General features: G+C 36.0%; 1 protein-coding gene across 2 annotated transcripts; it reads right to left on the reverse strand.

Moving 5' to 3' along the window:
• Nucleotides 1-1,891: 1,891 nt before the first annotated feature.
• Nucleotides 1,892-22,631, reverse strand: LOC103979184 (protein SEMI-ROLLED LEAF 2). 2 transcript variants are annotated; one of them, XM_009395243.3, is made up of 20 exons: nt 22,510-22,631; nt 21,916-22,326; nt 20,624-20,698; nt 19,244-19,359; nt 17,634-17,748; nt 16,137-16,265; nt 15,593-15,640; nt 11,407-11,609; nt 11,126-11,322; nt 10,729-11,024; nt 10,431-10,580; nt 9,889-10,329; nt 9,632-9,781; nt 7,430-7,505; nt 3,975-4,096; nt 3,660-3,854; nt 3,386-3,526; nt 3,175-3,303; nt 2,315-2,515; nt 1,892-2,219 (listed from the first exon to the last, which is right to left on the reverse strand). In XM_009395243.3, exons 2-20 carry the CDS (start codon nt 22,048-22,050, stop codon nt 2,073-2,075), a joined length of 3,066 nt encoding a protein of 1,021 aa, XP_009393518.2. In that variant the 5' UTR covers nt 22,051-22,326; nt 22,510-22,631; the 3' UTR covers nt 1,892-2,072. The 2 variants fall into 2 exon arrangements, with proteins under 2 accessions (XP_009393518.2, XP_009393521.2); XM_009395246.3 differs by having other exon boundaries at nt 21,916-22,077; nt 22,510-22,626.
• Between the last annotated feature and the right edge of the window lie 3,887 nt (nt 22,632-26,518).

The following is a 26,518-nucleotide window of genomic DNA, read 5'->3' on the forward strand; positions in this document are numbered from 1 at the left end:
ATTTACAAAGAGGAATTTTGACCATAGTTATAAATCCCAACCGGACCGCCGGTCCCTCTATTTAATTGTTGACCATTTTAACTATAATTTTGACCATTACTACTTAAAAAAAAATAAAAAATTATAAAAATAAATTCATCTACAATAATTAAATTGCTTCACAAGTAATTTAATTACAAGATATCATTTAAATGATATAGTGTTTTAAACTTATCTATTGAATATTGGCGAGTGTCCTGAGATAGTTTTGCTTATATTTTAAAAAATATAAGGTCAATGTCGTAATCTTATTTTAAAAAATAAAAAAATTATTTTCATGACTCGAACTATGACATAGATTTTTTTATTTATTTAACTCATAAAAATCATAGTTACAAAACCATTTGGCAAAAGAGTCTAACTCGCGATCGGTTTGATTCGCTAATTAAATTATTGAACCACTTAAATGACTTCAACTTTTTGTTCATCATCAAAGATATTTATTTTTTTCCAATAACATTTAAGGTTTTTCTTATAAAGATGAAAGAGAAAGTTCTTTATAATTTTGTTACTCTCTCATCTCTAGAGATCCTTATTATCCTCTTCCTTTATATTATAAATATTATTTAATAATATTATCTTTTTTTTTAACATAATATATTATAATTTTTCAAAAAAATTAACTTTAGGTCTGACCTGTTGACTCACTATGATGGGGACTAGAAAAGATCAACCAATATTTTTTGTTGGAGGCAAACATATTACAAAGATTAAAAGAAAAAAAATACAAAGCTATAGTTATACTAAGTTTATTAACTCAGGTATAAGAAGTTTATGTTATACACACACATGTATTCTTCTTTCAATTAGAGATGGTAGGATGGAAGTACATTCAATTCTTCTAATAAGTTTGTATATGTAATTACCTTAGAAGAAACTCCAATTTTATCTTAATAAACATAGTCTGATTGATGTGATGAATTTTATCTTAAAATATAGGTTTTACCATGCTTCAATACTATGTCGACTCTCATACTAATTATCACAATTAGACTTGATAAAATAATTGACTTCATTGTTGAGTCTGAGCCACTGATCTAGAAATACTTAAAATGTAATAATAATACCTATAAAACTCTTATAAATAAATCTTAATCTTAACCCACTTGCTAACTATCATGGAATGTTGTAATATCAACTGGGGTATGCAATATCATGATCATTTGCCTTAATCGACATCCAATACAACACTATGCTAGATGTCTCTCTTCCGAAAACTATTTAGTTTTTTTTTCTTAAAATATGTCAAAGAAATAATAAAAAAAAGCTATATTATGTTGATTAATATTTCATATTACAAATAATATGGCTCTTGCTCCACCATTGCTATATTTTTTTCATATTTTTGTGTGTGTGTGTGTAAATATAGCACTAACAAAGAAGGCTTAATGCTTCCGTTCATTGCAAGAGACAACGTTGACCGTCTTACCTCTCTCCTGCACCTTTAAGTCTACCAGAGCTTAATGATGTTGTTAAGTGGCTTGTATTCTTCATCCAAACTGCTGCTAATCTGAGCCTTTCGATATGTTATCGGTAATTATCGGATTTGATTTCACAGAAAATAGCTATAGATCAGATGATTGAGGCAATATCTCAAACATGTTGATGATGTTTTTCTCAGAGAGGGATATTCCAAAGCATTCTTGAAAAGAAGGAAGAAAGACACACCAAGAAGAACATATCATTCAAATAACAACTTTTAGTTAATATGGGCTAATTAACTTCAGATTGCAAAAAATTTGGAGATGAATACTGATATATAGCAAACATAAACCTTTCACTGGTTTTTGTATCAATGAAGTGAAATCATTAGATTTGTGCACCTCAAAACCGAGGATGCAGAAATGATGTGTAGCTTTTAAGAATGACATTTTATTCGAATAAAGGGGAAAAAAATATACACTTTGTCACACGCATCTCTTCTTTACAGTTGCAGAATTTGAGAGAAAAAAATTGAAGAAAAGATGATATGAAAACCTTTAACATCACTATAGATCAGACTAATCACGACCCACAAACATTCGTGGATCTGCTCAACAGCCAGCAGCTTTCAGGAATTTGTCGTATGGGCTTGCAGGTGGCAGCCTGAATGACTGCTCAGACTCACTCGACAGTGAATTGCTACGTCGAACGTGCTCCTTCTCATCCAAGCTTAACACTGCTTCCGGAAGATGTGGTGTCTGGTACAAGAGCACGAGGGATACAGAGACAATATTGTTGTCATTTAACCACTAAGCGACGAGCAAGCTAATCTGAAATATTTAGGTAAACTTGCCTGGTGAGCGTCCACCGAATCAACAAAATTCTCTTCGGGCACAACTCTCCAGTCTACTTGCTGATGCTTGAAGCTTTGGAGCACAGACATCTTCTGCTGTTTCCCGATCACAAGGGCTTCACATTGGCTTTTCATTTGGTCATAAGGTACTGGGATTGTCGAAGTTGGCAAACTAGCAACTTGTCGTGCTGTTTCAATAACCTGCAACAAGAATAGCCATCCTGACTGCTCGGAACTCAGAGAATAATCATAAGTATGTTTCAGTATACAATGAGAATGGCATTTTCCAAGCTGTAAGTCACTATCAAGAGTTTCTCAGTCTCTTGAAACAAATAGGCAGAAGAAACTCTCGAGTCACTTGTGAATCTTAAGTAAACAAAAAAATAATCAGAACAATTATCTGCAACATTAACCTTTTAGAATCATATTAAGCAAAAAGTTCATAATACTTGAGTGATGATATTTATTGAACTTTTATTGATATCCGAATGATGTTTTAGGCAAGCCCCATCATGTTAGAAACATGATCGATATGCCATGTGTGATTTAGGTTCTAATTGGTATCAAGCATGTAAGAAAAGAGGAACAAGAGAAGAAACTAAAGTAAACTGAACTAGATGGACATTTTCATGGCAGCCTTGATTCTTGAAGGTTATGCATATTATGATCACGTGTCAGAACCTAGTCACTAATAGCATCACAGTTGATACAGCTAAACCTCATGTAGTTCTGCTAAAAGTTTACACAGAAAGCACATTGGCCTTAAAATCTTAGCTGACCTGATTGAGTCTGGGCAAATTATTGTTCATTATAATATGATTAATATATTGCTCATGCTAGATTTAGAAAGTTATACATACCGATTCAATCAATTGATTAACACTTAAGACATCAAAATTATTCATAGACTCCGACATCTTCCGATCCGATTGACTTCTGAATGCATCTGACAAGTTGTCTCCATCCTCCAAAAATGTAGGAGTCATGACCTGTACAGAAAAGACCATCCAGAGATAAGATGCAAGAAAATAGCGCGACTTCTTATCGATAACTGAATCGGAGAAATGGTACCTCATCACATGATTGACATCCCTTTTGTGCAAGAGGTGAACATGGGTAAGGTGTCTCCATGAACAATGGTGCACCAAGTGGCAGAGCATCATCTGGTGAAAATTCTTGCAAGAGCTGCTCTCTTAAAGAAAGTAGTTTTTCCTGCAATTTCATTAAAAGAACTTTATTTTCCTATCAATTTCATTGACTTAAAATGGAACACATTTGAAAGTAAAAGTTCAGTAAATAAGAATTTGTCAACAAGCTGATAGCATGTGCATATACATGGATTTACCTCAGGTAGCTTCTCAAATTTCTTCATTATGTGGGAAATGACAGATTGTTTTAGTTGCTCATCATCCTTTTCTAATTTCTCAAGGAACTCCATTGCAGCAACATCATCTTCCTCAGAGCCATAAACATTACTGGAAGATCCTAAATAGGTTGCTTGCAGCCAGCTATCTTCAATTAGATGAAGGTGTGGATCTACCTGTAACATGATTACACATTTGGATTCCAAACAAAGAAAGAGAACATAGTAAAAACCTACCAGATCCTATCCTGTAGAATATATACATATTTAGTGCATAAATGATACAAAATTACATACCATCCTACCCATCAATTTAACAGAAGTAACTACTTCTGGCAGATCACCGGCCTTCGCAGAAAATATAAGCATGGAGGATGCCAAGGTATACAAACATCTTCTACGAGAAGGCTGCAAAGAGTCTTCAATACTAGCGATAGGTTAGAACCACAAAAGATATGGCTTGTAGGCACTTTCATGATGTGGATATCAAAAGTCCTACCACATGGGGTACACAACATATACAAAGCATTTTTCTGCAGAAGAATGAAGAGATTCAAACATGACATGGAAAAAAAATACTGCAGAATACTCAGCATCATGATAATCATGGGCATTCAATACACAGGAATTTCCTGATGTTGAATGCTCATTTGTGTGGCAAGCATATAATGTTAAATCAAGATGAAGAAAATGATTTGAACTCCTCTTAGACTAAGACTCCATCTTTCCTCAACAAACTGCATGTACTAGTTTTGTTTTCTAGATATAACCAGCATACTGTGCACAACAAGAACATAATACAACTACCACTTCTCTTTAAGACTTGCAGTACAATTTCCCAGATGTTTAAATTGTTTTCCAGTAAAATCACCAGATATTCCATGCCATTGGCCACAAAAATCAAAGATATTTATTGTATGAATACTGACAGATTATGAAACACCAATTTATACAACTCAAAGCAAAAGGAAAAAAAATCAACGCTGTGGTAATTGCAAGAACGAGAAGTTTGAGAAAAGAACAAAGCAGAAGTCAGTGTGTAAAAGTTAGATAAACAACTTAACTACCAGGTATATAACCAAAGCTCATTCTGGTAGAAAGCTACAAAAAAGTTCATAGTTAATCTTATTAATATGCTCTAGCTATTGTTGGAAATGATAATGTTCTAAGGTGCCATGTAAATCAAGAAACCGATATACATATGCTGCTTGTCTTGCTATGTCATGTCATGCCAAGCCGGTTCAAGAAAAGAACAATAAATATACTGATTAAACTTTGTCCTAACTAAACTAACAAAATTATGTTAAAAGGCTTTCCCTTGCTAGAAACACTTAGTTACTATATACTATCTAAAGAGACATGTGTATCATCTGAAACTTTATTCATATGACTTGATGATTCTTGCATCCCAACCACAATCCAGGGCATGACACGAGACTTCCATATCTGTTCAGCTTAAATGATAGTACAAGTCCAACTTGATTCACAAGCTGTTACTCCACTGATACCTACTCCAACAATAACCACTGTCTTTAGCCTTTGTGTAACTCAAAAACTAATTAGAAGTTATTTTCAAATGTATCATACATCACTTTCCTTCATATATTGATAATCATTTCCAGATTTATTTTGTATGTTCATTAGAATTTAGAACAACAAATTCCTTGTACGTCCTTTCAATAGGAAAAAATTATGATAATATCTAAAACATTTTATTGTTACTAAACCATCCTAGCTCTGTTCGTCACTCCCAACTTATCCATCTTTTCACCCTACAAAAGCAAACACCTTCAAGGATTTTTCCTTCACATGTGCATTATGAAGAAGCAATTTGTTTGCCAGCAATTGGGTTATCCGGAATTTTATCTGCAACAAATACCCATTTAACAAACATTTGTTTACCTACAAACAGACTAAAAGCAGCAAGTACAAATGCAACTAAAGACCCAAAATCCTACAAATCCACTAGATACCAAATAGATTCGTGGATTATCAAAGAATGCTGCAAATGAATACAGATGTCACCAAACCACAAGTAAAAATAAAATATCAGAAACAATAAAAACATAGAATAGATATAAGAGGACATGAATATAGCCAAAAGAGAGCTTTCAGTATGAAATTTGCAAGTGGAATTCCAAAAACCAAAGAAAATTTCAGCTCTCTTGCCGTAAATTATAAGAATAGAACAAGATCTAATGACATTTCAAATCAATACAGCAAGAGAAAGGCATCTTCCACAGATATGGCAAAGAGTCTGAGAGAACTAGAAACTACACTAGTGAAGAAGAGGAAAGAGAACCTTTAGACACTGTTACAAAACCGAAGTAATTGTCAGTAGTAAAGGCAAGGAGAAGAGAACAAATGGTGAAACCAAAGAAGCTCGGTAAAGAAGAAAGGCACTATGGCAGTAGCAAAGACATATAGCTGAACAATCCGTCATATTTATGAAAGGATTCAAATCCAAACTAAACTAACGCATGGGCTAAAACTTTTCATTCTTAGTTTAATTCATAGTCCTAGAAGAACCAATCCAAAATGTAACTATTTCTTTCAAAACTTGAGTCCTAATATCTTAATGACTTACTCAAACCAAACCTAAATTAAATTGGAATAAATCTGCATAATATTTAACAAGTTGTAGGTTTCAACTATTTGGAATTGGCCACATAAATCCTTTCCCGTATAGAACCATTAAATATTTTTTTTCTAAAAAAAACGTATGCTGACCGCTAGTTACCTAAGCATTCTTCCTCCTTTATCTGAGCCTAGGACAGACTGCATGAGAGAATTTAACAGTTCATGCATCAAAGCCCACCTACTACATAGCATTCAAATAAAAGACATTCAAATTTTGACCTACTTGACTTGCATGGTCTAGCAATGCAGCCATCAATAACAACATAATTGAGTCAATGTCACACACAATGATACAGTAATAATGCAAAGTTTGAGATGATACAAGTTAGCACATAATCAAGCATCTATTATCTTGTTGTAACACGAATCCATTATAATGAACTGGCGTATACTTGTCGCCTGTGCCTTATCATGCCCTAGTTGCAAATCAAGTTATTTGTGCCCTGTACTTGACATTGTACTGACATTAACCAAGAAGCAAATGCCATAGTACATACCAACCAGGAAGGCAGCATAAGTATGAGCAATTAATGACCAAGAGCACCATAAAGCCACAAATTTATGTTGACTAAAAAAAAGGACTGCTACAATGTTAAATGCCTCTATAGTTCGAAATTCATTAAGGAAGAAATACATTCCTATCTTGTATAAGCATATATCTATCAACCCACATAAGATGAAATCCTGACTTTATCCTACCTTTGAAATCTTTGATGTTTAAATTTTGTATCCTGTCAATGATAAGGATGGGTGATCATGGTAACCACCAAAACTTATCCAGATATTCACAAAGTTTGAATATGTGGACACATGATATGATTCCTGTGTCCACATATTTACATGAAGCAGCCAATATTTTCTCAACTTGAAGCAGCCAATATTTACATGATTCCTGATCAGAAGGATGACTCTTGACAAGACAAAAAATGTTCACATAATTTTTTTCCCAACAAAAATAAGTGAATCGACCATGAACATGTGAAAATGAGATTCATTAGTACTGAATAAGCTACAATTCCAACTGGCATGAAAAACCTAATATGCACTGCATCACCAAAAGCATAGTGATCATACTGGAAACTAACAAGTAGCATAGTGATCAAGGAACTCACTTTCATGGTCTACAGCCATCCTCCTCAGAGAGAATGCTAACTGAAAACAACGGACCAGGGCCACATGGCTCGAGTTCTGACAAGAGTACATGGAAGTGTTAAGCAAATATGAAAAAAAAAAAGTTTAATCGCTGGAAAACAAGGAGTAAGATTATAACAGTATAAATGTTCTTAGAACAGGAGTGTTGATAACTTGATATTACATAGTAATTGGTTGAAAGATGTACCACAAAATTGATTTCATGTAGTATCCAACATCTGCAGTTTCCTCTTTTCCAAGTCATGACTCATTTGAAAATAAGTAATGAAATTTCAAAAGAATAATAACACAAATCAATGAAGTATAAAAGACAGTTGGTCAGTGCTTCAGCTTGTCAAACGATATAAACCATTTATCTATAATGTTCAAAAACAAGGAATTGTCTTTTGGTGTGAACCAGGCATACCTCCACTAATGTAGGCAGACCAGCCTGTTCAGTCAAAAACTCAGTTTCTGAGCATTTTGAAAACGTCCTGTGTTCCTCTTTTTCTATTTTTTAGGTGTTTTTGGAGTTATTTTTTATATTTTTGGGCATACCATCGGTATGCCTCCGTACCATATCAACCATTAGTCGGTATACTGGTATGGATCAAAATTATAAACCTTGATTAAACATACTACAAAATTTACAATTTTATTTGAGAATAATATTGAAAGGCAAGATATAGTGTATAGTGCCAGAACTAATAAGTGGAAGATCTAATCTGATATAAAATAATAAGACACACTGCTAAAAAGCGGAAACATGAAAGATATGTGGTTATTTATGAAAAATAACAAAAATATGGAAAGAAAAGTAGTGATCTTTTAATTTATTCTCCAACAGAAAATGATGCAATACTAATCTGAACTCTGAAGAAAAAAGGAGAATAACAAGAAAGAAGAAAGCAGAAATAACTTAGAGAAGAGAAAAGTATCAAGGCCTAATGAAACCTTCATTTATCAAAATAAATCTTGTTAAATTATCTTCATGGACCCTTGCATATAATATTTTTTGATCCAAGCCCGACTAATATGACCTTGTAATAATATGAGTATTCATGGAACAACATTTCCCTTCTTATGATTCTTGGAATTCCAAGATATCCCATCTAAATGGACAACTAAACTTTCAAACTAGTGCACCAATAACTAAATAACATAAAAGCAAGTCTATTATTCTAAATGCATGGACAATAATCACCACAAATCACATTCTACAAAAGTTTTTAAAAAAAGGTATGACTTTACCTGGAACTAGACAAGACATAGGACCTACAAACAACTTGTCCTTCATTAAATTACATAGGCATCAAGTGCTTACAGGAACTTAGAGATCACTGAAATGTTTAAAAGATATTTAAGACGAGGATTAAAAAACCGATTGGAATCTGTACTGATCGGTCATTTACCGGTCTGACCAAAAAATGGGATACGGATTGAGCAAAGCATCAAGTGCTTACAGGAACCTTAAGATCAAGGAAGGATATAAGAGGTAGGGTTCTGAATACTGTCTGAACCTGTCCATATCTGGCAGTATTTAGTCTGACATTGAACCAGCACATGAACCAGCTAGTTTTGGGTGGTGGTCCAATGTAGCTTAGGTTCTTCTTTCTATTTAGAGTTAAATTCCCTCTCTCTCTAAATGCCAGCCTCCCGGCCACCACCATCCGCAGCCACTGCCCAAGTATTGCTCTCCTTCTCTTGCTCCTCCACCTCTTCCCCTACGTTTGGGTACCATCATAAATTCTTAATTCGATATATGCTCATATTGTTGATAATTGCTAGGATGGCACACTATTTGGTCAAAAACTAAGTTGGTTATGCTTGAAGGATACAGCTGTATCCTGGTGTAATACTCCCATCTGCATATTGGACTGCTGACCTGAGTCTAAGTGCTCAGGTAGACAGATAGCAGAAATATGGACTATAAAAACAATGAAAGTGACAATGAATTCAGTGAAAATTAATAAATGCTGGGTCTAAGTACAACAATACAAGCTGTGAGGTCCCCCAACTAACTGGGCTCAGTAGACATCTGAGAAGTATATACATGCAAAACTTTCCAAACAGCATAGTACAATTTGCCCCGAACAGATGTTACTCAAATTGTTTAGACATGGTAAAAGAAATCATTGAATATTATTCATCAGTCATAAGAAACTTGTCCAAGAGAAACTCACCTTGGCTCGAGAAAATAATAAAGCTAGACTGTAAGTGTGTGCCAGTGCCTCATAATTTGAAGGAGCATTTTCTGGTGATGTTGCCTGGACCCATATTGATGAGAGCAGAAGACCCACTTGGTGGCTACTCAATCGCATAAAGATCAACTCCTATGTAAGAGAGCAATATATCACAGAAATCATATTGAAGTAAGAATAACCATCAAATAACAAATGAGATAGTAAAATGTCATTATTAGTCCCTATAAGTGCCCTACTTCTTCTCCAGATCTGCTGACGGCTTTTCCATCATTCACTGCAGATAGGTGAGAAAACACAGTGCTCTGACTGTCACTCTGAGATGGGTGAACTAAATTTTGCTTAAAGCTTGCACTAGACTTTTGTGATCTGTCCTCCATCCTGTTTCTCATTGCATCACCTAATTCCTTTGTATTATCTAAGGATCCATTCCCAAAGGAACTCTTGTGTGTGAACTTCTCCATTATGATTCCTGAAGGAGCAAAACCTGAGAGAGCTACCAGAATTGTTCCTTCTGGATCATATCCATTAAAAGCAAGTGGAATAATTGGAATTGACCAAGGACAAACAATTGTGGGCACAAGAATAGCAGAAAAGATGCGATGGGAGCCGACTCTTGTTTCATGATCAGGGTGTGTCATTGCTAAGAGCAGCTGGTGAAATAGAGCTTCTGGAAAAGCCTGTATTATAAATGCAAAAGTGATAAACTTGAAACAGAAATAGCAACATTTTTTTCTCTATATAACATTGGAAATTACAAATAGCAAAAATAAGATGTTACCTTCTTTTGATATGACAAGTTACGGATTGAAGAAACTAGCTGAGCAGTGCGATAAACAGAAGAAATTGTTGCCCTGGCTACAGTAGCAGCAGCAGGAATATTTTCCAGCAGGACAGCCATGATGCCAATAATAGGTCCAACATCCCCAACCTGTTAATCAAGTACCAGTGCATAAAGAATGTGAGAAAAGCCCGAAGCCCAATGGCTGCCAATGATTAAATCTTAAAGAGCAACCAAAATATCTTATGTTGAGAAATCTAATTCAAAATTCATCTATGAATTTGGAAGATGAAAGAACCTTATTTGCTAATTGTACGAGACACTCTTCCAAGGAAAAATGAAGGACAGAGTTCCACTTTTCAACATCAAGATCACCCTGATTTGATACTTCCATTGAACATTGCAAGCATTTGCGCAAATGCCTCATCAATTCACTTATAGAAGTCATAATAGACAGTGAGCCTTGGAACTTAGCCTGCTGCGTAAGATGCCTAGCTACATTAATAATATTGACCTGCGTGATAAGTTGCTTGCTTATACTCTTATGATCTATGTGCTTGATTAAGGTAGATATCAGCAGATCACTATTTTGTCCTGAAAAAAGATGGGCCATATTAGATTCTTGGAAGACTTAGGTAATTGCTAAATTAGAAAAAGCCTCACAAACAAAGAAGAGTACAAACAGCACAGCTCACCTGTATTCTCCATTAGAAGCTGAATTTCAGATAACACAGAACAAGCAATTCCTCTCTCAGGAGACCAATATTTCCCACTATCAAGTTTACGGAAAAGAGGCTCCAAAACACGCCTTACAGTAGTCGCTTCTTTGGCAGGTTTAGCCATGTTCTGCAAGCAAACTTTGGACCAGTATGTAGGGCTTTTTGAGGAGTCCCTGCTTACAAATGAAGATGTAAGAATTAAGAAGAAGAAAGTGGGCATGTTCCATAAAGAGAATCAAATCAACACAAGTTCTCACACTGTGGCATCAAATTCAATAGTTGTGCTCTGATGTACTGAGAGAACCTTCTTCCAGGAGTCTTGGAAAGACGAGACATTATCTTCTGCCCTGACAACTTCTTCCACCCAATGATTCTGATGTTCATTGCACTCAAAATCTTGCTTACTGTTTCCTAAGCCTATTTGATGAGCCTCATAATTATCCAATATCACTGACACAATCTGTTTATAATAAAAAACAGAAAATAAAAACCAACAAACAGAGAAAATTAAGCATTTCTGGTAGGATAATTAGCAAAAACATAGCAAGCAAAAATGTATAAACCAAATGTCTATAATCCAATCACTTGTTTGGAACATCTTAATCACCAGGCATAAAATGCCAAGGCCAAAATGTTATTAGTAAACCCATCAAGTCGTACATATATTAATCTAAACATTGCCCATCTCACCATGTATGGCTACTAGGTTGTTACAATCTTACCTAATGCTGTCAAGGTAGTCCAAAATCCAACTATAGGGTTCACTCCTTAAAAAAGGTTGAAAATCTTTCCATATTGATGCATATATGGCAACCATCTACGTGTATCATAGTCCAGATGAAGAGACTGACAGAGTTACTATCAGTGATTTAAAAAGCGCTAGGCGCTAAAAGGCGTCAAGGTCCAAAAACGCCCGAGGCGCTCGCCCGAGCGAAACGAGGTGCTAAAATATAAAAATATATAATAGAATTAATAAATATAATTATTTAAAATTTTAAATTAAAAATATGCTAATAAATTAAGAAAATCTATTAACAATATTAAAAATTAATAATTTTAAATAAACCTAACAATATTAACAGTATACAGTATACTGTTAACAGAAGGAGAAGAAGGAAGTGTAAGGGGGTGCTAAGCCTGCTGACTGAGAAAAGAGGAAGCGGCAGCGGCAGCGGAGTGTAAGGAGGCAGCGACGACAGCAACAGCGGCGAGCAGCGGGAGCGAGAGCGGGAGCAGGAGCGGCGAGCAGCGGGAGGCGTGAGCGGTGACAACGGCGAGTAGCGGCAGTAGGAGCAGGAGCAGGAGCGGTGAGCAGCGGGAGGCGCGAGCGGCGACAACGACAACGTTTGCGAGCAGCGATAGTGGCGAGCAGCGAGAGCGGGAGCAGGAGCGGCGAGCAACGACAGAGACAGCATTTGTGAGCAGCGATAGTGGCGAGCAGCGGCAACGGGAGCAGGAGCGGGGAGTAGCGGGAGGCGCGAGCGGCGACAGAGGTAGTGTTTGTGAGCAGCGACAGCGGGAGCAGGAGCGACGAGCAGCAGGAGGCGCGAGCGACGACAGAGGCAGCGTTTGCGAGCAGCGACAGCAGCGAGCAGCGAGATCGGGATCGGGATCGGGACCGAGATTGGGAGCAGCAACGGCAGCGGCGAGGGTTAGGGTTGGGTTCTCACTTATATCGATTTTAGTTGGTTCGATTGAACCAACTAACCATCAGAGACTGAACCAGGACCGAACCAGACCTAAAATCCTGGTTCGATCGCCTTGGTTAACCCAGGCGCTCGCCCGAAGCGCCCAGCGCCTGGGCTCGGGCGAGCTCCCAGGCGGCGCCTGTTTGAAGCGTGCCGCCTGGGAGATTAGCGAGGCGCTCGGGCCTCGCCTCACCTCGCCTGAGCGCCTAGACGAGCGCCCGAGTGCCTTTTTAAATCACTGTTTACTATGACACCAAACACAAACAAAAAAAACATTCTACTAATACAATAATTTGTATAAAATATGTTTGTAACATGTGGCATAAAATGCTTAAACCCAAAAACTATCATTATGAAGAAATCAAGCAATATATATCACTCAAAAACTAGGCAGTTTCTTAGCACAGAAGAATATTACAAAATACATGTCAAAGTTGGAGAGGCAAGCAATAGCTTCACTTGTGGAACATATTGTCATAATTAGCATGGGCAACCAATGTTTCATGTGTGACTTAAAACAGCTAGCAGTTAATGGCTTTAAAAGAAATGTGTTGCATTGGCTCTATTTCTTAATGCTGAGATATGCACTGCATATGAAGTCCTTTTCCATCTCTAAGATACTACAGTTTCTTCAACCATCATGTATTAAAAAATTATGAAATGACTGATGAAAATGATGATTCTAAATTTTCATTTTAGACATATGATCTTCAAACTTGTTAGGAAAATAGTTCATAAATCTTTATCATAGATTGAAAAGTTACACAATGAAAAAAAATTCAGTTGACATGTTAGGTTAACCGTATCAATTGGTGGTGTGAAACCATAGATATCAGGATAGCCCTACCCCTTCAGAGCCATGTTACGGCTTTTGCATACCAATTCATAACACTGTTATATATTAGAACAAAATGATACATATTTCATATTGTCAAAGTTGGGGATCCACTATAGTAAAAGCAAACTCTTGACAAACAAAATCCATATAGATATTCCTACTGCAGAATCTTCCAAGCTAAATACAAAAGAACACTGAACAAAAGAAATTGTCAAAAAATTCATAGCTTTCATGTCTTTCTAGCTGTCAATAAATACCAAAAGACTATACAACATCAAAAGCAACCCAAATAATTGATTTAATATGTACCATGGCTCAAAATAAGAAACCAAACACTTTCCCCTCATGTACTATAAACCAATTTTGAAGAGTGTCAGGTACCTTGTCTATAAAACACATGGAAACACTCCAAGTTCTGACTTACCATGAGCTCAGTGGCACATCCGATCCTCGCACTCCCAACCTTACCACAACCCAAAACATTACACATTTTAGATAACTGTGCAAAACATTATACCACTCATGCCAACTTATACTGGTTTGTGTAAATGGGGAAGGGTGTTTTCTCCTATGAGTGGACCAACAATACTCCTAACTAATGGTTCAAATGATCTTGGTTTCTAACTTGTTGCAAGAGAAGATGTATCAGCTACCTAAAATCGTGCCATTGGTAATGATTCTTCTATGGTGCTGCAAGTTCATCAGGTTATATGACAATCCTTCTCGTTCTGACTTTGTTTGTCTTCAATGACTGAGGTATGAAGAGACAATGGTATTCTTATTTCTTTGACAAAGTATTATTCCTTAAATTCCAGAAGATCTGGACAACTACAATTGTTTATGATAGCCAATCATTTAGATACCAAGATTCCTATGTACTGACTTTTTTTGGCACAGAGGTCTGCCAACACCTTTTTAGTGTAACACAGCTTTACTTTATGCCAGCTGACACATCCCTATGCCAATTGGATAGGCCAAAAATATTAGCCTAGCTCAGATGCCAACCTCTCCAGCACAGATAGGTATAAAGCCTATTGATACATGTCCACTGTAATACATTTCCACCATGCCAACATGCGTCAATTGGCATAGCGCTCCTAGTCAGCCAGCCCAAAAACTAGTATAAAAAGGGAAAAGAGAAGCCCAAAAGCTTTTCAATACCTCTCCACTGTCAAGCACATGGATTACTTGAATCATTAGTCCAGAAAAAACAACTCTGTTTCTTGAGAATAGTGAGAAGCAAGGTTCGCAGTTTCATCTACTGGTACTGTACCAGCCAAAGCTCAGATAGGTACAATATCAGTCCATACCAATGGACCGAATGTTATGTTGATACAAACTAGGTTTTGAAAAGAATATAAAAAAGTTAAAAACAAAAGAACCCCTCGGTACAGAGCATGTACACCCTATACAAGGCAGTACGGGATGGTATATGGCTTCTACTGCCTAGTACAAGTCCAATACCATGCATACCGCCTGGTTTACACTCATCCATGTACTGGTAACCTATCATACAAGTAAATACTGTCTGTACCAAACCATTCCGGGTGGTATTGCAAATGTTGGTCAGAAGTTTAAATTTTGATTGACAAAAGTAACGTGCAAGAAAATAGTTCCTCAAACTGCTCATTCCATAATCAATTGCCTGAAAGATGAATAAGTATTTTGTATCTACTACACACTTAGCTAATATAAGCATTTCATGCAATGTTGCAGTGGAGAATGTTCCTGAAATGTAGGACCGAAGACATACACCAGGCAATAAATGTACATATGAATATCTAAATTGGTAAAAGCTGAAAATGAAATTACCTTTTAGATACAAGTATTGTAGTATTGTAAAGTTGGACATAGTAATATTAATCTGGACTTCAACATTGAGGCCACAACACAAGAAATATAGAAAAGAGAACTTACATCATCAAAGTTCATTGAGATATGCGAGTATTCACCCATGAAAAGCACCTGCATGTGAAAAGACAAAACTGATGCAAGTATCTTGAGAAAGAGAGATTATTGGATGTAATTAGGATTCTTTAGTTACTGAAAATTTAATGCACTGCAGTAAAAACGAGTAACAACAGTGAAACTTTTCCCACTACATGGTTTTGGAACCTAGATTTTCATTGAGGAATCTGGACTGTAGTTATTGAAGACCAACTTCATGTTTCTTAATTTGAACTTTATTAACTATATGCCCAGGTAAACTACAGCATCTATGATAAAAAACTACCAGCAGCATCATATAATGGTAACACACATTGTTCCACATTGTCAATCTTTCTAAGCCAAATCTTAATACAATGAATCATAGATGTACGAGGAGACAGTAGATTCAAACAACTTAATAAATTTTATAGTGATCTTGTACCAAATTGATAGTGGAATATACTAATGTAGGTGTAACAATTAAATCAACCACTGATATGCACTCTGCAGAACCGATATGCAAACATTGTACCATTGATGCAAGAGCTTGCAGCCCTGCTGAACGCAGACGGAGTCCCCTGTCATCTTCCCCTATTTCTTGACCAAGTTGGCAAAGCTTTGGTATGAAACCCTCTACATTGAACATGTATGTGCTGTCCACCTATCATAAAAGCATATCACAAAGGGGCAATTAGGTGCATCTCGTGAGTTAAATTTTATTGCACAGAAAACTAAGAAACTTATGGAATGGAGAATTATTATTTCTTAAATTATTTCCGGAAGCAGTAGAACCAAACTTTTGTGCCAGTAACCTTTAATGAATAAAGCATACATGCTGAGATATTTGAACATGTTTTAAGGACAGACCCAATCAGGAGCTTCAAGAAGTCTCACCAGACATAATAGACCATAACGGAACAAACAAGATGTTCTTCGAGGTAACTGAGGCTGTTTAAACCAAGCAAAGACATATAACACACCTGTCCAGATAGTGAAGGAACGTGGTTCATGTAGTCGACATGGGCAATTGGCATACCACCCAGCCAACAAAGGAAGCTGGCAGGAGAAAATGAAGAAAAGAAAGGAACAGTGTACGATAGGAAAAAGAAGAAAATGAGAAAAAACATCGTAATCTTCAGTGGCTTTCATCGTCATCTGAGAGGGAAGGAAGTCAACCAAATAGAGAATTGTCACAATTTCTTAATAAGGGATTTCATCCTTAGGAAGCAGGTGGAAGACAGTCTTTTTGAAGAGCAAGCTCTTGCAGTACTATCCATAGGAAGGATGGAAACCCAAGAGCATCATTTCATGGTAACTAGTCAGTTCAAATTGTACCGTGGAAGCCCAAGAGCAATATTTTGTGGTCACTAGCCAGTTCAAAGATTAAGAGGTGAGATGTTTATATTATCGAGGATTTTCAAATAATTTAGAATAAGAGATAAAAAAGACCTCCTGAAACCAATGAGTAATCTGGCAAGCTATCTCCCATTGCACTTTACATGAAGTAATCTGAATTTGAGAATCATATTTCAATTAAAACATTTCCTGCTTGCATTTATACCAATCACATGAAACCAATGATCTGCTGATTGAATAAACATTTGTCCCTTGCAAAATTCCTTCCATCCATTGTATGTTATATTCAATTTGTTTTGCTGATCTTTTGAATTTTGATCAAGAATTACACCTGCCGATCAGCACGTCAGCATATTTATCATGACAGTATGTATTGGTACCCAGCATGTCATCCATACCAGAGGTGCCAACACATAGGCTATTTTTTGGCTTGTACATGCCAACACTGGGGCATGCTGACCAGCACAAAACAGAATTTTATTATGCTAGAAAAACATATCAGGATGCCCTTGTACCATGAAAGAACATATAATAACAATGTTAAGAATGCATTTACTGTGATGTTCTCACTGAAGTAAGGTTTCTTAAAATATCATAGGACAGTTCCTTCACTTAGATGTAAATGTCAAAATGTCAAGAAATGGAAGACCATACAGAACACCAAATAAGTTACCTGATTGTTAAGGAAGTCAACAAGCGTCAGACAACCGAGAATGCGCATATCATCTTGCTGTGTTTGATCAAGTAGAGTTCGCACAATGCTCAACAAGCTCGTAGCATACAATGGCCTACATGCAGTCGAGTGAAAGTGAGAGATTTAAAAGATTGACTGAAGCCAAATATCAGATACGCACCTCAACCTAAAATCTAGAAACACTTAGAATTCATATGAATAAATTAAGCACAATACTCTACAAACTACCAGAGAGTTTGTGCATGATAGACGAATTTAGAACTTGAAAATTAAATGCATAGAAAAAATATCATACATTCACTTTTATCTATATCAAGTTGCATCTGACATATCAGTGAAATTTCTGATGTTATAGATGATGATAAAAACATAATCAACTTACATAAAATTATCAAGATCTCTTAGTAATAATTGTTTTTTGAACTTTCTCATACTACTGTCAACTCACTCTTAAAGTCATTTCTGTCTTTAAATTCCCCAAGAATGCTGTTTGTTCTGATCCTAACCTTATTAGCCATTACGATCCACATAATCTTAATATTATGTCCATGTAAGTTCCAACCCTTCTCCTTTTCCATTCTATACTTGAAAAATCTTACATTATTGTCCTTAAAAATCCACCATCTAATCCTAGTAAAATTTTCTATTAACTTTTTCCTCTTTCATATTCTACAACAAATTTCTAATACCATCAATCTACGTTGAATCATCATAATCAACAAGCTTTCACCAAGTATAACTTTATGATCCTTACACATACTTGGTATACCTTTCTAATGAAGAAATCTACCTTAGAGGTACTCCTAATGAGATTTTATTTTTTGTTCTTATTCGAAGTTGAGGTGTAATTTCCTCTGCAACATGCTACAAAAAATAGTTCTAGTGAAGTGTTAAATATACCTTTCAGATAGTGTGGCAATGTAAATAGAACTCGTTTCATATACTACATCATTGTCCTTATGCAAAAGTCTCATACTATGTAATATCAGCTAAGAATATCTAAGGACTCTCAAATGCACTTGGTGCCTACGCTGATAGGAAAAAGCTCAATCTTGACAAAGAATGCAAGTGGTGCTGGGATGATTTATTTATATTGGTTTCTTAAAAACGTGAAGAGAAAGAAATAATAGCCTAAGAGGATGTTTAGAAGGGAAATTAAGGAACTTTTACCCATGCCAATGTCATCAAATGTTTCTCTCCATCAAGAGTCAAGAAATCTGTCATGAATTACTTTCTTTTTTGATGATTTGCAAGCAATCTTCAACTTAGAGAGAGAATGATTAAAAAAATTTGATTTGAAAATTTTCTCTCTTCTGTTTTCCTTCTGCTATTCTGTGTACTTCTTTCACTAAATGATATAAGTTAGCAGTTTTTCACCTTTGACTCAAAAAGCACATACCACGTAGAGCTAGCAACACATTTAGATTCAACAAGCAAGTCACATAACGGACAACTAGAAAAGAATGAAATAAAATGAACAAAATTCCAGTAAATTGCAAATGCAGAATTATGAAGCTTTAAGCAAAGCTTATTGTAAAACAAATTATGCATTTTACTTCCACATTCTAAGAGAAGCATAATAAACTTACATTTGCTCCTTACATGAGGCTAACAATTTCCTATAAATGCATGGCACAACTTTTGCTGAATTGAATTGTCCATTTCGCAGTTCTTTGTAACACCGTTGCTCCAAGTAATTTGTAATCTGTAGACAAAATAATTAGAGTTACCATGAATAATTTTAAGGCTTTTATATCAAGGATAAATAAGTAAAGGCAAATCCTAGATAAACTTGTCATCAATATCTAACCAACATCAAAAGCAACTTCACGCACCATCATGTGTTCAAGATCGATCTATAACTTGAGAAAGTACAAATAACTCTTGAGAGGTCACCCAGGAGTGAACAGAACTAAATCTTAACTGTTGAAACTTAACAGAAAACAGATCCATTTGTAAAGACAAATACAATGGTCTAGTTCAAAAACATGGCCCATTCTGTTAGTGTTACATATAATGGTTCATTTCCTGATTAACAAATTCACACCCAACAAAAATGACCCGTAGTCTCAGGAAGTGCCAAAATCTGTCCCAAATATGACCAATGAATGTGCAGATGCTATTTCAATGATATTATTTCCATCGTTTGGAAGATAGCTACTCACTGATACTAATATGCATCACTAACATTACACATATCATAATCCTGTAGAGATCAAAATGTACATGAATGTGAACAGAGTAGGAACGTTAGAGTTTAGTGTATAACATTCCTTCAATATCTTATGCATCAACCATTTGTCTATGGCCTGTGAATGTGCTGATGCCTACTTGACTGCTATTTTTACCATCTTTGAACTGTAGCGAAATGGTGACGGTGTGTGTCATCCACATAACTCACATCTACAATAGAGTTCAAAAGAAAACATGAATTTGCACAAGGAGTGACATTGGCCACCACAATAAATTTGCTCCAAATGCCAAACAATAGGTTCTAAGCTTCTAGATGAGAGTAGATAAGCAGATGGTATAATATGAAACAGATTCCTGTTAAACCATTGTGCTAGCAATTATTCCTTTTTTATTTGCAAATACTTACATCAACATTATTGTATCCTGAAGTTTGAAATTCAGATAACAGGTAGATGGTAACACTTTTGTGACATTACAACAAACTATTTTTTTCTAGGGCATCCATTTATGCCATGTATGCTAAGCACCAAAAAAAAGTCAGCACATAAAGGTTTTAGAACTTAAGTTTTAAGGGACCATTTTCTAGTTTGATTTTTCATGATGCAGACACTTAGGTTCAGTCAATAGCAACATAGTTCGACTGCTGTGCCCCAAATTCAAACATTATCAGCATTAAGAATGAAACATCTTATGTGTAGATAAGCATCCAGTGTGCTGAATTCAACAAGTTAATTTAATGCAACATGCAAAGGAACTACAATGAAGATGGGATGCACCTTTGGGATGCGCATTGGATTTTTTGAAGCATATTCACAAAGCTTGCCTATCATTCTGTCATTTGGTAGTCCATCCTGCAATTTCACATACAAAATTCTATCAACAAACAAAAATCCTCAAAGGCAAGCAAAAATGGTGGCCATCTCTCCTGTCTAAAAAAAGGATGGGTATTTATGCAAATAAAAAGTATTATTCTAAGCAAAAGAGAAGAAATTGTTTTCTTCTGGTGCTGATGTAGAAACAGATTAGGTGATACATAAAGATTGCAATCTTCATCTATAAAAACAACCTCCTTTAAATCTTGGATCGGCTTAAATCTTCTAGTTTCGATCCTAGTTAGAGCCTCCCAACCCAACCCTAGACACTCTAAGATCCTCTTTCAAAACCTGCTTCCATTTCATGCCAAGAGATAGATAAATGGACACATTCCAAAAGCTTTATTTGCATCATCTATCAAAAAAAGATACAATGTAACAAAAGTTCTATGTGAGGTTATTGTTGAACAAGAATCAAGGATACACAATAGTTGTATTTTCTCTTTTTTGGGTGAAGATAAAATCAAATGTCCAAGAAAATCAGACTGTATCATCAAACATCCGGCTAAAACATATTTACATTATTGATAAGGTTGTATATTGACTCTCTCCGGACTTGCAAGGACCGTCGCCTCATGTAATGGTCTGCCAGATAATTCCTGAACAGTTTATCCAACTGGCACCATTGATCAGACAAGTGAAGATGCTAAAGCTTCTCAAAATAAGGATGGCTTTGCCTGTCAATGTATGGCTCGTAGATGCAAGGAAATGCCACAATGCAAAAATTAGGTTTGATGCACTAGAAAGCAGTTCTGAGCAGCATGCCATGTGTCATGATCTGAAAAAGTTAGTAGTTTCATACTTGTTATAATAAATCCTCACTGTAGTTAATTGTGATACAGAACGAAGTTGTGCTTGGTAGGCTAGTTTGGCAATCAGCAAAAAGTTTGTAAGCACAAAAGACATTGTGTACATGTTCAAACCAAGTATTCTAGAGGAATTTGACCATTTGGTTCAAGAATGAATTTGCTTCTGGCAAGTTTTATTTGCTAATTCAAGTTCCCACATACTCTCTCTTTTATGACTTCAGCAGCAATTTTGAAGGACCTCATAGCTGAGAAGTGGGATAACTAAATCTAAGCATCCAGAATAAATATTTGATACAAAATGAGGCACATCCACCACAGTTTCCAATCCAACATCAAAAGCCACGAAGAAAAGAACTATACAAGTTCGAAGATTACGAAGAAACTCACCGGAGAGCGAGGAAAGACGTCGGTGAGGAGTTTCTTGTAGCGTTTTACGGGTTGTCGTGACCGTGCCCGCAACGATGGGCAGAAGCAACAGAGGTTGCCGCATGCAGGCAGCACGCGCCTCGACATAACCCCCATTTTCTCCCTCCGGACAAAAACCGCAAACTTGTATCAAGAAATGGAACAAATAAGCAAAATTTTCGGAAATTTCTGTCAGACAAGGGCTCCTCGATCCAACTTTCGGATTTCCCCAAGACCTCCAAGAATCTGAGAGCCCCAATAAGCTATATACAGCACTGGAACTAGAACTAGACGAGATGATCCACAAACAAATGAGGAAGAAATCGTCGACGCACAACAAAATAGCCAATCCTTATTAGATCAAACCCAGTTTCCCTAATAATCGGGATCAGCCTGCGACACAAACATCGATTCCTCAATCCGAGATATAGCGGAAGAACCCCAAGAAATTAAAAGAAAGAAAAAAAAAAAACGCAACTTCTTCGATGGATTCTCCCAAAAATCCAATTTTTTCGCGAATTACGATCGAGAAATCAATCGAATCGAGATCAGAACGAGAGATTGAATAAAAATCACCTCGATTCACAGCCTCCAGGAACGGGGCAGAGGCTGGAGATCCCTCCTAAACAACGCTTCTCTTTTGTTTCCTCGTCAATGTGGAAGTATTATTTGCTACATCTACATGAGTTTGTCTGTCTGCAATAAAAAATGGGTGAAAAACGGTTGGAAAGTAATTAAATTGGAAGTTTCAGACAAATGCAATGATGTCAAATGACTAATAAAGGCAAAGAAAATACTTTTGACAGAGATGACAAAGATTAGTCCAATCCCAAAACTGCCAAAAAATTTTGGCTTATTTCTTTATTTGTTATTTTATTTTCTTGTAAAATAATAAAAATACTTTACCAAATAAATATTTTCTAATTAATTTTTATAGAAAAAAAATCTATCCCACTCCATAAGGGGCCTTCAACCATTTATCAATGATTTTAAATTTGATATTTTATATGATAAATTTTTTATGTATACAAATTTATTTTATGGGTAGAATATGAGATTATGTACTAAAAGTTGAAATTTTGAAACTTTATATGGTAAATTATTTCTTACTTAAAATATTGATCTTGTGGGTATATTAAATATATTCATTAAAGATTAAGGGCTTATATTTAATTCTTACTTAAAACAAAGAATTAAAAAATTAGTCAGAAATTAAATCTTTATTTATCAGATATTATATACATAAAATATTAGTTAAAGATGAAAAATCTCATCCCATAAACATTAATTTCAAAAAAATCTTTATTTATCAGAAATTAAATCATTAAATCTTTATTTATCAGAAATTATATACATAAAATATTAGTTAAAGATGAAAAATCTCATCCCATAAACATTAATTTCAAAAAAATCTTTATTTATCAGAAATTAAATCATTAAATCTTTATTTATCAGAAATTATATACATAAAATATTAGTTAAAGATGAAAAATCTCATCCCATAAACATTAATTTCAAAAAAATCTTTATTTATCAGAAATTAAATCATTAAATCTTTATTTATCAGAAATTATATACATAGAATATTAGTTAAAGATGAAAATTCTCATCCCATAAACATTAATTTCAAAAAATCTTTATTTATCAGAAATTATATACATAAAATATTAGTTAAAGATGAAAATTCTCATCCCATAAACATTAATTTCAAAAAATTTATTTCAGAATGTTGCATATCCTTAATCCACAAAAGGTCAAAAACTTTCCTACAACTTTGCATGACACAATTGAAGATTTGTACCCTTTTTTGTTGTGTGTGTGTTCCAACTTCTGGGTGGGTAGGTCAATAAATAGGAGATTCTTGGTGTCATGACACTTTGGGACAGTGGAGTGTACAGGTTCTGAACCTGAAAGCATGTGTTCTGTCAGCCAAAAATCACTGGCATTGAGGACATACATTTCTGCCATGCTTAATAAGTTCTTGTACCTCCTTGTTTCTCCATGATCACATGTTTTATTCTAAATAGTGATTAGGAGTGCTAAAAGAACACATGCTAAAGGAAGAGCTTTGAGAAAGAAAGATTATGTATGTCCTTTGAAACCATGTGAAGTTTCATGCAAGTTATAATGCACACTCCAAAAAGACAAAGATAGATGATTAGATCCAAATAAGAAACTAAACTTTTGTTTGAGATTCAATCCAGTGATAAGTTCATGTCATTGTGATGTGCATTCCACCCACCATCATATCTAATATTAGGTCTACCATGTGTAGGGAGGGACCTTTGTGTTTGCTGCCTTTGTCACCTAATTATAAGACTAAGAAGACATGGAGTAGTAGGTGAGTTAATGGTTCCCAGAGTCTAGAATAAGGTATAATCATTCCCCATAATTATCAATCATCTCGGAGATAATGGTTCCAGAGTCTCTTATAAAAAAACTCCTCGGTGCGTTTCCCATATATGAAATATTTTCTCTCATCCAATATGTTTGAATCATCCAAACTCAATACTGACTTGATCGTCTGAGGAATATTTGTCGACAATACCATCAACTTAGTTTTGTAAGTTTGGTGCATTTAATTATAATTTACGACACGGAGAAACCTCGATTGGTTATGAAATTGATTCCAGTTTGGATTAAAAAATATATAAATCCAAAAAGACGACATGGCAGGAGCGGGTGGTAGAGAGGTGGAGGTCAGCAAATAGTGTGCTTGCAGGCCCCACGCTGACGTGGTGCCTTGACCTCCTCGATGGCTTGGTCGACATTTGATCAAAGATCCATCTCTGCAAGAACAAAAGAGTCAGAATAGAACCAGTGAGCAAAGCTGATGGGATGGAGGTTAATTTCAAGTACCGAGATTGAGCCCCGCTTCCACCAATCACCTTTCACTCATTTGTAGGATGGTGGTGATCTCGAACAAAGTGTCAATCAGTTCGTGACGCTGCTCTCGTTCTGATCTACTCAGCCTCGGTATAGTATTCTGAAACTTGCTTGATCGATCATCCCCTCCATGAAGAAATAAATAAATCACACGATAATAACTAAGTAGATATCTGTGCCATAAGATGCCAGTAAGTTTGAATCTTTAAGAATAAGGAGAAAGTGATCGATGACCATTCATATATTAAAAAAAAAATGTTGAATACAACCATTTGTATGATCTGAAAAATAGAGATTAACTAAAGAATAGTTATTATTAATGGTTGAAAGAGTGGGATGAGAATAATAGTTATTATTACACCTTCTCTCATAGAGTTTCCTCCATGGCTAGTGGCCTGGACCCCTATCACTGGGGGCCGTGGTGCATCCTCGCCATCCACGAAGCGACGCTGGCTCTCGCCTCCTCGCACGTTCTCCAGCATGCCGGGTAGCTCCCGCCGGCGCTCTCACGCACTGGCCTTGGCGCATCAGCTCCCCGCACGCCCAACACAATGATGATTGCGTCGACGATGATGGTGATGACGAGCAAGACTGCACCAGCCATCATAGAGACGAGTTAAGAGAATTGAAAAAATATTGTTGGCATCTTAATCAGTTCAACGTGGTCTAAACCTATGAACATGGTTGTTCGAAGAGTCTCCGATGTAAAAACGCCAAGTTCCCTAAGTATCACCTGTATGAAGATCGAGGTCGGGAGAGGCTTTCCAACATGATCTCTTTGATACCAAAGTTAGTAACCTAAGATATACAAGTATGAACATGAATAGTCAAAAGAAGTATTTTTTCTTCTGTGTTAAAGATGAGCTTTTAAAATGCCAAAAGGAAACTTACAATTGTCTTTCTCGTAAAGGGTAAGAAAAAAACTTATTATTATCTTTATGGATATAAAGGGTAAGAAGAAAGCTTTCGATTGCCTTTCTGATCATAAAGGGCAAGAAGGAGGCTTGCGATTGCCTGCTTTGGATCTTCGACCACGTGGGCAGATGAGTAGAGGGGTAACCTTTGTCTTCTCCTCTTTCTCTAGACATCACGTAATGGTGACATGTTAGATATAATTAGCCGATAATGTATCCTCTATCATTTGCCCTCCTCTCGAATGGTGTATTTCGTGACTCTTGTGAGAGGGGCTCGTAATGCGATGTTTAGTTTATCTGACATGAGATGTTTGGGATCTCTTCTCGTGGGTCAGTTTTTCCGACTCACATGTTTCGAGCGCATTATGCTCTATGCCTTCGTCATGACGGATTTCTCCTCACGCATATCAGGTTTTTTCGACTTATACGATTTAGGCGTATTTTGCCTTGTGCCTCTATTATGATATATTTCTTCTCACATGGGCCGGATTTTTCCAATTTATGTGCCTCGGACACATTTGACCTTGTATCTCTATCATGGTCGATTTCTCTTCTCGTGGGTTGAATTTTTTCGATTCATGTACCTTGGGCATATTTTGTATTGTGCATATGTGACGAGGGATTTCTCTTCACGTGCCTAGATTGGGTCAAGCCAATCAAGGCATGTCCCATATTCAGGGTACCTTGATACCCTTACCTCGACTTAGTCCAAGAACGATGTGCCATCACTTCCAAAACCACCAATAATCTCGAAGGTAACGGTTCTCAAAGCCTTCTATAAAGGG

Source organism: Musa acuminata, chromosome BXJ1-3, assembly GCF_036884655.1.
Source record: "Musa acuminata AAA Group cultivar baxijiao chromosome BXJ1-3, Cavendish_Baxijiao_AAA, whole genome shotgun sequence".
NCBI lineage: Eukaryota > Viridiplantae > Streptophyta > Magnoliopsida > Zingiberales > Musaceae > Musa > Musa acuminata.

Excerpts from the sequence above, each read along its gene's own strand:
- LOC103979184 (XM_009395243.3), bottom strand. The coding sequence starts at position 22,050 with ATGGGGGTTATGTCGAGGCGCGTGCTGCCTGCATGCGGCAACCTCTGT. Across the intron at positions 3,855-3,974 it reads TTAAATTGATGGGTAGGATG|GTAGATCCACACCTTCATCT; the intron begins GTATGTAATTTT and ends ATCATGTTACAG. Across the intron at positions 2,220-2,314 it reads ATTCGGTGGACGCTCACCAG|ACACCACATCTTCCGGAAGC; the intron begins GCAAGTTTACCT and ends CTCTTGTACCAG.